Source organism: Diabrotica undecimpunctata, chromosome 1, assembly GCF_040954645.1.
Source record: "Diabrotica undecimpunctata isolate CICGRU chromosome 1, icDiaUnde3, whole genome shotgun sequence".
NCBI classification, from domain to species: Eukaryota; Metazoa; Arthropoda; class Insecta; order Coleoptera; family Chrysomelidae; genus Diabrotica; species Diabrotica undecimpunctata.
The window spans coordinates 11,469,007-11,481,826 of NC_092803.1; the positions used below are offsets into that span (position 1 = coordinate 11,469,007).

Sequence of the window (12,820 nt, forward strand, 5' to 3'; positions counted from 1 at the left end):
TATCGTACTGAGAGAGGGCTCGGTTATTATGACGTAACCATTGCCTGATTTCTTCGCTTTAGTATGCCTTGAGCGTTCCCATAAAAGTTTTGTCTAGGGGTTGCAGTTTGTGTGTTGAATGTGGAGGTAATTAAATTATAACTATGTTATTCTCCCTTGCCAGATTGATGACATCTAAATTGCGAGTATGGCTGTAGTGTCCATCCAATATAAGAAGTACAGGAAACTCTTCAGAGGGCTTAACGGTATCTATGAAGTGTTTAAACAACTGTGTAAATAAATTAGACTGCGCCCAACCACTAGGATGAACGGCTGATATCGATCCAGGAGGAGTGCCTTTCATGAGTTGCACATTCATATTATTTCTTGGGAAGATTAACATGGGTGGGATAAAATTCGCTCCAGCACTCATACATGCAATTAAAGTGATCAATGATCCTCTCTCAGCCGAAGTCAGCGATGCGATTTGTCTCTTTCCTTTGCGCCCCTCTATTGCTGCAATTTTATTTTGCACAATGGTTAGGCTTGTTTTATCTACGTTTTAAACCTGATTACTGGAAAAATTGTATTTATCATATGCTTTTTCCAGATGATCAAAAAATATTTGAACATTCTCTTTGTTAAAGCTAGCTACATGTCCAAAAGACGTTCCTGTTGGTCTCCTTAAAGCCAATGTATTTTTATGACGCGCTAAGAACAAATCTAGCCAACCTCTACCAGCTTTTTTTAACTGCATAAAGGGATGATTTAATCCATTTGATTCACCCAGATTAAATGCCATTCGTTTGATATCAGTCCGCGTTAAACCATAGAATTTCACTTCCATTTGAAAGATATAGTCCACAAAACATTTTTCTAAATATGGGCCGAGAATAGTTCCTCTTTCCAGTTTCTTAAGTACTGCTTCATGTGGACTAAGTTCAGTCATTTTTACTAACCGTTGTACTGTCGATCTCGAGACATTATAAGTTTTAGCTGCCTTTAATGTACCCGTTGTTTTATCTCTCATAGCTTGAATAGCAGATTTCATGCTATCTGGATCCCAGAACTTTCGTTGTTATGGACTTACAATACTTTTTCTACAGACGACATGGATGTTCAGTTCGCTTTTGGAACATTTTACCTCAGGAGATGTCATAATCTTTTTTACGTTGAAGAAGATCTTTTAATTTTTACGGCCTAAAAAAATTGTCGAACCACGCAAAAAAGTGTTTTACCATTTTTATTGCGAGAAAGAATACTTGTTTTCTTTTCTGTTTTTGTGCACCAAATGTAGATACACTTACCTATGAGATATCAAAGCCGATGTTGATACTCTTTAGTCAAAAATTTAAATATGGGGATAACAAATAAAGATAAAAAAACAATAATTATATATAATATATTTCAAATATCAACTTAAATAAATAATAAAATAGCAAATAACAGTTATATATACAAATTATTTACAAACATCATTCCAACAACACCTTGCTGAAACTTAACAGTAATTATTATTTAGTACAATTACTTTATTTGTTTAATTTTTACCCGACTCTCAATGTTGCATGGATGTTGCAAAAAATATGAATATTGAAAAGATATCTTTTTGGATATTTCGGTAAATATTAGCTTTTTTTTATTAAAATATTTCATATACTTGAAGAAAACATTTTTAAAGCACCTCTTTTCGTCACCGTAAATAAGAAAACTCACGAGATTTTTCCGGTTCCATCTTCATTCAACGTGGTTTAAAAATCTCTGTCCGACCTATAAACGACAGTTTGTAGTCCCGAATAAAGAACAGTTAAACATATAAAAGGCATCCAAATGTGATAGATGTAGATGCCAAAGATAAGACAATATAGGTCATTATATTAAAATAAACTTTAATAACACAATGAGACTAGCTAACTTTGAAAATAGGACCAAACGTGTAATTAGGGAAGGAGTAGAAATTTTAAAAATCCAAAAAATTTAAATACAAGATGCAATGCGTAAAGACTCCCAACTACATGGAAACCAATTCTACTCCCCGCTCACAACCGACCGATCACAAGAATCAAGCTATTTACGCGCAGCAAAGCCTTGACATATCGGCAGCAGTCAGATTAAAGCTTAATCTGTTGAAACAACACCAATGGAGACATGTTACCGCTGGACTAGACTACCGAGACGGAGGTAAAATCAGGAAAAAATGAAAAATCCTAACTAAACAAAAAACCCAACATCGTTTATATCTCAAACACAACAATAAAATAATCACCATTCCGCTAGACAAGGAAATCTTCAAAGATACACTTCAAGCGAAACACAACACCTTCTGGCAAGACCAGAACCCCAAAGAAGGTTTAGTCATCACGAGATAATGGCTTTAATTTGCCTCTAGGCAAAAATACAACCCCTGGTCATGATGACATATACAGGAGATGCCTTAAAGAAATTCCAGAAGCCATATTTTCGCTGCTTACCGAAACTATCAATGCCTGGCTCTAGCTGGAATACTTTCCAATGCCTTAAAACCTATGAAACCTTAAAGAGTACTAAATCATATAGACCTATTTCTCTAAAAGACTCTAGGTAAGATCTGCGAGATTTTTCACAAAGGAAAGACTCGTAGAACACCCAGAAATATTTAACATCATCCCAAATTTCCAATTCGAATTCAGAGCTGATATCAGGCTATTGGCATCTTTTATTTCAAGCTATTGGCATCTTTCGAGATGTACAAAAGGCATTGGATCAGGTCTGACATGCCAGACTGATTAAAAAACTCCACCAAGCTGCCATGCCCATTCCATTTCTGAAAATAATCCAATCTTACCTAACCGCTCGAACTATCCACCGCATTCACTCCTCTTGTAGGAGTACCTTAGGGCTCAATATTTGCGCCAATCCTATATATAGTCTATAGCAATGACCTCCCAACCCCCCCCCCCCCAACTCGTCTGAGAGTATCCTGCTATACGCTGACGACACGGTCCTACTCCCCTTAGGTCCTCGCAGGACCGATAATAGAGGTCATTCCGTGTTCGATAGAGGTCAACCACAACTCGACCAAACAGTCGAGTGGTGTAACAAATTAAGAGTAACTCTGTTCATAAATCCCAAATGCTCCAGACTAGAGCTGAAACAACTTGGGTGTCGAGTTCATAAAGACACTCAATTGAAACGCTGACCTTACAAACACCCTAGACAGGGTAAGAAACAAAGCCAAACTCCTAACAGCACTATGTGGTAAATTTGAAAACACTAGTCAAGTTATACCGAATACCGGGCGAAAATCTATACTCCACTAAACAAAAGAACTTAATCAAGTCATGGCCACATAACCTGTGGTGGAAAAATCCTGAGGAGAATTATGGGTTAAAACCACGACTTTCGTGTCGAAGGCACGGCACGGAACAGAGGAAAGGAGGTTTTTAAAAAACCTGCCACCGACGAGGACATGTACTCACCAGAATTCCAAAAATGAACGTTCCATTCCTGCCAGCTAAACTTCTAAGCATAGCAGATAACCACCTTACTGATGAGTACTGGAACATAGCAGAATCCATCCCAATAAAATATCGCAGTCATTAGTCTGCATTGCCAAAAAACAAAAAGAGCCGTTCCTAAAAACTCTTAGGTTTGTAGGAACGGTAACTGTATAAAATAGACAATAAATGATAAACAGTAACTTAGCTTTCTTCAATAAACATAACATAAAAACAAAAAATCATAAATCTAGCAAAAACAACATTACTTCTCATCCCCCTACTCAGACCCCCGCAACACAAAAAAAGAGAGCAGCTATACCTTAAAAGTCTATAACGAGGTTGTCATAACATTAAACTGGGCCTAGACATTAGTTCTCCTCGAACATCAGGAAAAAGCGGAATTAATTTGACTTAACAATGGCAAGTCAGACCTTGCTGAAACGTCGTCAAAATAATGGTTTTTCTAAAAACCAAAATTATTCAACGCGTAGTCAAATACGTTAAAAATCTATAGAAGGAAAAAGTTAACCCCCATTACAAAATTTACCAAAACAAATTTAATGGTCCCCTTTCAATATTAATGATTGAATCTGTGAAGCTTGTCAATATCTGCCAATTCCATATAAATTACAACCGCTTACCCTGCAAATTGACTTATTGCTACAAATTATCTTCTTCGAGATTGTTTAAACATTGACTAGATCAACCACCACTATTAAATATTTACAAAATTTACTAATTTCAAAATTATCTATAAATAAGGCTGGTATTAATTCACAATAAAATCTTTATTTAAACTCCTTAGACATTTCTCCAGACTTAGAGAATTGTGAAAATATGGAGATAATAATTATTATCATTTTTTTTTTATTTTTGTGTTGTTTTTTCTGTTTACACTAAACAGAAAAAACCCAAATGTGTACAAATGTATCAAAGATATTACTACGGCCATGATTATTCTTAAAAAAAGTTTTGTCGATGCTAAGAACTTGCTTTAAAGGGACCTCAGACTCTTGTCTCCCTTTTCTGACAAGGGTTACTTTCTTCACTCGAATTACTTTACAAGTGTTTTCCTTGGTACCTATTTTTTATAGTATTTAAACATCATTAGTATGTAAAAAAACCCAACAAGAACTCTTCGATGCATTGATTGTTGGGACGTGACTTTGTGCATCCTCCTCATCTTGCTAACTTTGACAAAGAGTCTTAACTGTAAAAATTGATGTTGCAAGTCGTTTTAAATATAATAAATTTACACTTATAACTACAAATACTTTTCTAATATTTTTTAATACATTTTTCTTATCAAATTTTAGTATCTATTAATTATTTCCTTAAAAATGACCATACCAGCGAAACAATTTCTTAATTTGATATTTCGGCTTATATGGCAAACCGTTTTCAAAATAGACTTTAGTAAGTATTTTTCCGTTCGTTTTATTCACATTTCAATTGAAAAAATCCATTTTTACAAAAACAAATGCTCAGATATTTACGCTTATTCTAATATGAGCATGTATTTAGTTTCTATAAGAGATTTTTTTGTTGTACTCCTTGTTTTCTAGTCATCGGTTCTGGTTTTGATTTAGTTTCTAATTTTTATATTTTGGCATAGTTTTTAAGGTAATTTTTACATACCTAAAATGTTGTAATATATTAATAACAGCCTTTTTTAGTTCTACCATGACTAGCAATACCGAAGAGTTACTTTTTAAACGGTGGTTCTAACTGAATAGAAGGCTTGAATGCTCTTTCGTGTTGCTGTGAAGCTTCCTGCTGATTATCCTGTTCATATCCTCTGTTGAAACCCGGATGGTTTGGTAGATGTAACGGAAACTGGACGTCAGTTTGACCTGGTTGGATGAACCGGCCAGCTGGTTGAGGATAGGAGTAACCTTGGTCTTCATTTTGGTTACCTAAAGAAGATAAAATAAATGTATAATGAATCATCTGGGACTTGAACTAATTATTCCCTTATTATGATAATACACAAAATATAATAAATTGTATTAGTGAAGTAAGTGGATTTAATGAAGTTAAAAAGTCACTCATTTTTTCTTAATAATGTTCTGCATATGACTTTTTAGATGATTTTAGACTTGTATTGCAAATATATGAGCAGAATAAAACAGAATCAAACAGAATCAAACAGAAGAAGAATAAAACTGCTTACAAATCTACTATGAATAGAACAATGTAAAGAATACCGTTGTGATAAGTACAGTTAGTAGCTAAGCGAGAGTTGCAAATATCATGAAAACTGAAAATATGCCAAATCGGAATATGATAAAGAAGAAGGAACATTAGACAAAACATCGTTTGAATCATGAAATATTAAATCAAATGTTAGAAGACCACTTCTTCTTTAGATGCTGTATCTGTATTCAGACCTTGGCCATCATCATCTTTATAATTTCTTGAAACCATGAAAGTTTCTTTCGACCAATCTATCTCTTTTCTTTTACTTTTTCTGGTATTATAAAGCGAAGTAAATGGTACTTGGTTATATGACCGAAGTATTCTGTTTTCTTCTTTTTATGATGTTTATGAGCAAGCGTTCATCATTTTAAAAATATCTTTATTGGAAGTGTGCGAAACCCATTTTTAGGATCCGTCGATAGCACCACAATGTTAAGCATTGTGAATTGTAATGTTCATGTCTCACAACCATATAATAGGATAGACCACATATAACATTTCAGGACCTTCTTTCGAATATGTGTCGTCCGGTTTCTGTTACATAAAACTGGTTTCTAGGTCATAAAAGCCTTACGTGATATTTAACCACCTGCCAAGGTATTTAAAATGGTTTACGCATTCTATCTCATCTCCATGAAGTGAAAGCAAACCTTGATCTATGTTAATCTTACCAACCACTATCGACTTTCACTGACTAGATTTACTAACATTTGGAGATCTTGTAAATTTTCTACAAGAACAGTTATATCGTCAGCGTATCTTATGTTGTTGATTACTTTTCCACCTAGTCTTACTCCCTCTTCTCTATCATCTAAAGCATCCCTAAAGATTTCTTCAGAGTACAGATTAAAAAGACTGGGTGACAAAACACAACCCTATCGTACTCCACGTTTGATGAGTAGTTTTTCAGTACTACTATCTCCAGTATTGGTCAAGTCCTGCTGCCCACAGAAGATCACTAACACGACATAAATTTTCACAATAATAGCAGATACCTATATCCAGCAACTAAGATGTGATAGACGACAAAATGAGCGACCATTTAAAGCAAATTCAAGCGTTATGTGAAAGTCTAACTCACCTATTTGAAACTGCCCTTCTCTAAAGAACTGTTGACTGCTAACTTGATGCGCCAGTTGATACCTGTTGTCTTCTTGGGGGTTGGGGTAATGGTCCTGTATATTAGGAATCTCTTGTTGGAATTGATTGGGATAGCCATTGAACTGAGGTTGACCCTGGCCTTGTGGTACTTGTTGATTATAATTATTTTGACTGCCATCAGCATAATTTGGTTGTCCTTCCAAAGGCACTTCGTGGTTAGGAGCCTGGTGTTGGGGTATTTGTGGGTATTGCAAATGGTAATGATTCGGGAGCAAATGCTGAGTTGGGGGTTGTTCGGGGCCTAAAGAGTTTAGAATATGCGTTCCATGATAATCTACTTGAACGCCTGGTTGTGGGTGCAAATGAGCTAAAGGATGAATGTGGTCTTGATGTATTTGACCTAAATGAATGTCTTGGTGTAAATGGCCAACGGGATGCACGTGATCTTGATGTAGTTGGCCTAAGTGTACATGTTCTTGGTGACCAACAGCATGTGCATGATCTTGATGAAACTGACCTACATGTACATGACCTAAGTGTACATGTTCTTGGTGACCAACAGCATGGGCATGATCTTGATGAAATGGACCTACATGAAGATGATCTTGGTGAAGCTGACCTACATGAAGATGATCTTGATGAAGCTGCCCTACATGAAGATGATCTTGATGTAAGTGGGCTAGTGGATGAACATGTTCTACAGGATACGGATGATTTCCTGCATGAATATGTTCCGGAGCATAAACTTGATGGATATGATCTTGATGTAGGTGAGCTACTGGATGCAAATGACCTACAGGAACCGGTTCAGCTGTATGAATATGTCCTACAGGATGCACATGATCAACTGGATGAAGGTGAGTTACTGGAAGATGCGCTGGATGTACACTTCCCACAGGATGTACATGTTGAACTGGTGCGATATGTACTGGTGCTGGTGCAATAGGAACTGGTGATGGAACTACGGGAACAGGTGCGGGAAGAGGCAAGAACGGATGAACATGAACTGGATTTGGAACAGGCAAAACTGGATGAGGCACTAGCTGAGGTGCAGGTATTTCCTTTAAAGCAGTTGTTGGAAAAGCTGCTCCCAACGGTAGAACGCCCAGATCAGGTTTGGTGACTTCGAATAATTGTGCTGAAGGAACGAATGGAGCAGGTACAACACCTGGGTGTACTGCGTGTAGGTGAGGTGCAGCTATATGGTGGAGGTGGTTTACGTGACCAGTAGTAACATGATGAACATGATCCGTTACATGAACTGGTTGTATGTGCTCAACTTGCACGACAGGTTCTCGGTGGACGTGGTCTATGTGGGGCACAGGATTTAAGTGCAAATGATCTGCATGAACGGGCTCAACGTGTACATGATGTACTGGCTTCACGGCGTGAATATGTTCTACATGTACAGGTTTAACTGGTTTAATAATGTGTACCGGTTTAACTAGAGAGGCGACTGGTTTAATAATAGGTTTCCACTCAGGTTCTAAGACAGGTCTGATGTGGGGAATGTGAACAACAGGTCTTTTTAGATGGAAGTGAATTTTTGGTTTGTTATAGTGATATCCTAAGTGCTTTATAGCCACTGGTCTTAAGACTGGCTTTATTTTCACCTCCGGAGGTCCGTATCCCAATACATATTTCACTGGTTTATGTTTAACCCAAGCGACGTTTTTAATGAGCGGTTTGAAGATAGTTCTCTTTTCTTGCTCTTTTATTATTTCTTCCGAGTTTTCGGTGTCCTGAAGAGGATCTAGTTCATCTGATAGCGATGATTTTAGAGTTTCAACGTCTGCGTATACAAAAATAGCATGTAAAATCGTAAAAACTGCGATTATTTGAATCTGAAACAAAAACTTAATGTAGTAGCTCTAAAAAAATCGTAGATATCTGGACAAAACACAAATAATAAAACAATTATGTTAACAGTAAAAGTTTAAGAAAAAATATATTTTGTCTTGTTACATTGAAAGTAAAATAAAGTAGTCTGTAACAAAAAATACTCATAACAATATATTAATTATATGAAGTAATTTCGTAACCGTATTAAAATATATAATAATGGATTCTCTGAACAAATGTTTAAAATGTTGGCAAAATATAATATCAATGTTAGATATAAATCGTCAAAAATATCCGGAAACTATTTTTCAAAAGTTAAACCCAATGTTAATAAAGATCATCAGTCGGATGGTGTTTGTAAAATGAGGTTTAAATCTTTGTATGTAGGTATATTTAAAAAACCCTTAAAAGGACTACATCAAAAAAACAAACGTTTTCGGAATAATAATTCCATCATCAGGTTAAAAAGCAGGTTAAGATGCCTAAGCCACCAAAATATTAGGGTACAACCCTTTACAAAAAATTAAAGTTACCAAAAAATGTACATGTTGTTTAAAAGTGAATGATGTTTAATATTTTATTAGATTTAACTTCAGGCAACACATAACCATGCCTCACGTGAGTACCAGCATCCGGAGGGTAAACCTCTTCAAACGGACATCAGCTGGTAAGTTACCAGATGTCCGTTTGAAGAGGTTTACCCTCCGGACGCTGGTACTCACGTGAGGCATGGTTATGTGTTGCCTGAAGTTAATTTTATCGAAAGGGAAAGATACCTTATAATATGTGGAGTATTTGTTAGTACTATGCAATTCTTCTTTCTGTGCCGTCTTCTACCGAAGGTTGGCGACCATTAAACGATAGGTTTCTCTGTTTTGTGCCGCATGTATTATGTTCGCAGCTTCTGGAATTTGAAACCATTCTCTCAAGTTTCTCAGCCAGGATATCTTCTTTCTGCCCAAACCTCTTCCCGTCCTAACTATGCAATTACACGCAGTTAAAAGTAATATTGGGAACCATCGCATCCAAAAATTTAAAAATTTTAGAAGATCATCGGCTTTCATATCAACACCTATGCGGGATACCATGTTCTTGACCTTGTCTAGGAATGGTGTTTACAGTAGACGATTCGTTGCTTCCAATATTCGGTTTGTATTTGTTTTCTTTTTTCGATATCTTGTTGCTCCTCCGTACGTTTTTCTAGATGCAATGATAGTTTGCTTGATGAGAATACTTATAGAGAACGCAAATGAGTATCATTTACTCGTATTTCTTGCCTTCGTAGACTACGAAAATAAAATGTATAGGCCATAGAATATATATGAAGACACAACTGTGATAGTACAACTAGACGAAAATACAAATCTCATCCCCATTAAGAGAGGAGTTCTAACAGTTAAAGACGTATTTAAAACTACAAATTGGTCAACATATGACATCAACGTTAATGGCAAGTTAAACCATCTTAGTATCGCTGACAACATCGCGATTATAGCGAGCACATTCGAGGAATCACAAATTATGATGGAGGAACTGGCACATAACTCCCAATACGTCGGCCTTAAAATGAATATGACAAAAACAAAAACGCACTGACGTAGAACAAACCAAGGAATATATCTACATAGGCCAAATTCTGAAACTTGATAAAGAGAATCAAAGTGCGGAAATCACTAGAAGAGCAAGATTCACATGGTCAGGATTTGGAAAACTCAGTTTTATACTTAAGAACCACAAAGTACCTCAATATTTGAGTAGCAAAGTATTCAACCAGTGCATCCTTTCTATCATGGCATATGGATGTCAAACCTGGACCATAACCAAGACAAGTATCAATAAACGGGCCACAACAGAAAGGGCAATGGAACGAGCAATGTTAGGTATAGGACTGTAGTAAAAAGAGAAACAACTGGATGAGATCAAAAATAACATTCGAGAATATCACAACAAAAATTTCCAAACTCAGATGAAGCTTTATAGGTCGTCACACCACTAGACAAAAAGATCAAAATTGAAACGCCACAATACAACATTGGAGACCTTACAAAGGTAGACGAACAAGAGGAAGACCACAGATGAAATGGGTAGATGACAAGGGTAAAATAGCCGGAACAAATTGGAAGTATGTTGCTCAGGTTAGAAATCGATACTGGGACAGGCCTATGTCCAAAAAAGGACAAGAATAAGGTCATTACGGGCAGAACACACTGATTGAAGACTCTAAAATTCCGTTTTAAATTTATCAATACCTTACCGTTTTTAAAAGCTTTAGATGCTGTCTATTTGACTTTATTCTTCTTGATACATCACCTGTTTGGTTGTCCTCACCTTTCCTAATTTTGTATCCAAGGTAAATGTATTTATCAATATTTTTTACTTCGTCTTTTTGAATTTGTATGTTGTTACTGGGCACGAACTTCGTCATGTATTTTGTTTTGGGAATATTTATTTTTCTTGTATTATGATGCTGATTTCTAGGTCATCTCAAAACTGTGTCATCAGCATAACTCAGGTGGTGCAGTCTTTAATTGGTCGTTAATAATCCCTTTAGGATCTCAACTAAGGATTTTAAAAGTACCTTTTAGGATAGTTATAAAAAGTTGTGGCGAAAGTGTGTCACTTCGTCTAACACCTCTTTGAATTGATTATGAATAATCTGTAATAGCGGCTATCAATGCGACTTTCATTTAATGCTTCAACTCGTAAGAAGCCTATAGAAACAATAAAAAGATAAAAACTGGAGATGTGCTTATCTATGGTAATATATCAACACTACAGATTATTATTTTAAATAATAGGATAGTTGCAAGAAAATCCTAACAAATTAAGATGCAAACGTTTTATAAAATGCCAATAAAGAAAAAAGAAACCCAATGAAGTTATTTTTTATAAAAACCTTTCCCTAAGTCAATAACGTCGTACAAGAACGTAAAGTCTCTACATACACTGTATACTTACATATTTTGAGTTCATTTTGAAACCTGGTAATCCTAATTGAGCACCCAAAATCCAACTTACACCATCACTATCGACGTTCTAACAACCAAATACACAAATTTTACTTTCTTTTTGTTTTATATCTCGCGCAAAACGGACCTACGAGCTTTGTTTATTAATCAGATGATTAAATTACTAATTGAATAGCAATGTCATTGACAAAGAAAGTATCAACCGATTTTGGATGCAGCTTTTGCTAAATTACAAGATTCGATGACGAATATCAATGAGGCCGAGACTTTTTTGAAAAATCGAAATACTTTCACAGCTACGTTGCACTCCTAGGAATGTGATAACAATATTCATTTCTTAAGAGTTGCACTATATCTAACAGTAGATTAAATAAAATAGTATATACAAATTTTACATATTAATCGCAGCTATTCAGTCGCATAGTATAATATATTCCTCTGTTTCTTGTTCCTTTCCGCCTATCTGACTTTCCTATCTTCTTACTCATCCTTCGTATCGGACACTGTCAAAGGATAGTGAGAAGGCTTTAATGTATTTTTTTGCTTATTTTCAGAAAGCTCTTGTAGTAGATATCGGCATAGCTTGCAACAAAGGAAAAACAATATAATATGAGCTGTGCCGATACCTACTAGTGTAGTCCTAAAGTTGTCTAAAGCGTCTTTGCCATGCCTTGATATTCTTATTCAGAAAAACCCACCTCACAGTTTTTTCTATTCCGTGTACCGTAAACCCACTCATACGAACCGTTATCTCAATGCTCACATCATCACCCCGCCCAACTCAATTCAGTTGGCAACACTTTTGTTTTTCGTTCCATAAGACTTAGCGACAACAATCACAGGCCATCCAAAATCATTTCAATCAGGCAAACACTCTTACAAAACGGCTACCACAAAACCCAAATCAATAGAAGCAATTAAAAACATCTAAACTCCATTCCATCAAAAAAAGACCTTGCCAACGGATCAACCCAAAATCTTCCTACCTTTTGTTAAAGATGTCACTGACAAGATCAGTAGAACTCTTATCCCTCTAAACATCAAAACCATCTTTACTACTCACTCTAAGTTGTCCGATCTCGTCAGATCCATAAGTATTAGAGCCATTGCTGGACATGTGGAGAATGATAGGACTTTTTTAATATGATCCTGAAACTAAGAGGAAGTCTATTTAATGGAAAACTCCAAACTTTCTCAGTCAAAACTGCGAAGATAAGCAAGTCCAAATTCAAGGAAATTCTGATTGTTTTC

The 12,820-nt window shown here is 35.9% G+C and overlaps 2 protein-coding genes across 2 annotated transcripts in view; one reads left to right on the plus strand and one right to left on the minus strand.

The window, feature by feature from the left end:
• LOC140444663 (uncharacterized) overlaps positions 1-12,820 on the plus strand; it is a 129,342-nt gene that overhangs the window by 74,080 nt on the left and 42,442 nt on the right. The gene's annotated exons all lie outside the window — the stretch shown is intronic.
• Positions 1,368-11,651, minus strand: LOC140444649 (uncharacterized). Its single transcript, XM_072536413.1, has 3 exons — positions 11,559-11,651; positions 6,739-8,602; positions 1,368-5,374 (listed from the first exon to the last, which is right to left on the minus strand). Exons 1-3 carry the CDS (start codon positions 11,571-11,573, stop codon positions 5,163-5,165), a joined length of 2,091 nt encoding a protein of 696 aa, XP_072392514.1. The 5' UTR covers positions 11,574-11,651; the 3' UTR covers positions 1,368-5,162.

What these genes read in the sequence shown, in the direction of transcription:
- LOC140444649 (XM_072536413.1), bottom strand. An exon ending in AGAAGGGCAGTTTCAAATAG is followed by an intron (nt 5,375 to 6,738) that starts GTGAGTTAGACT and finishes TATCTTCTTTAG; the next exon opens with GTAACCAAAATGAAGACCAA.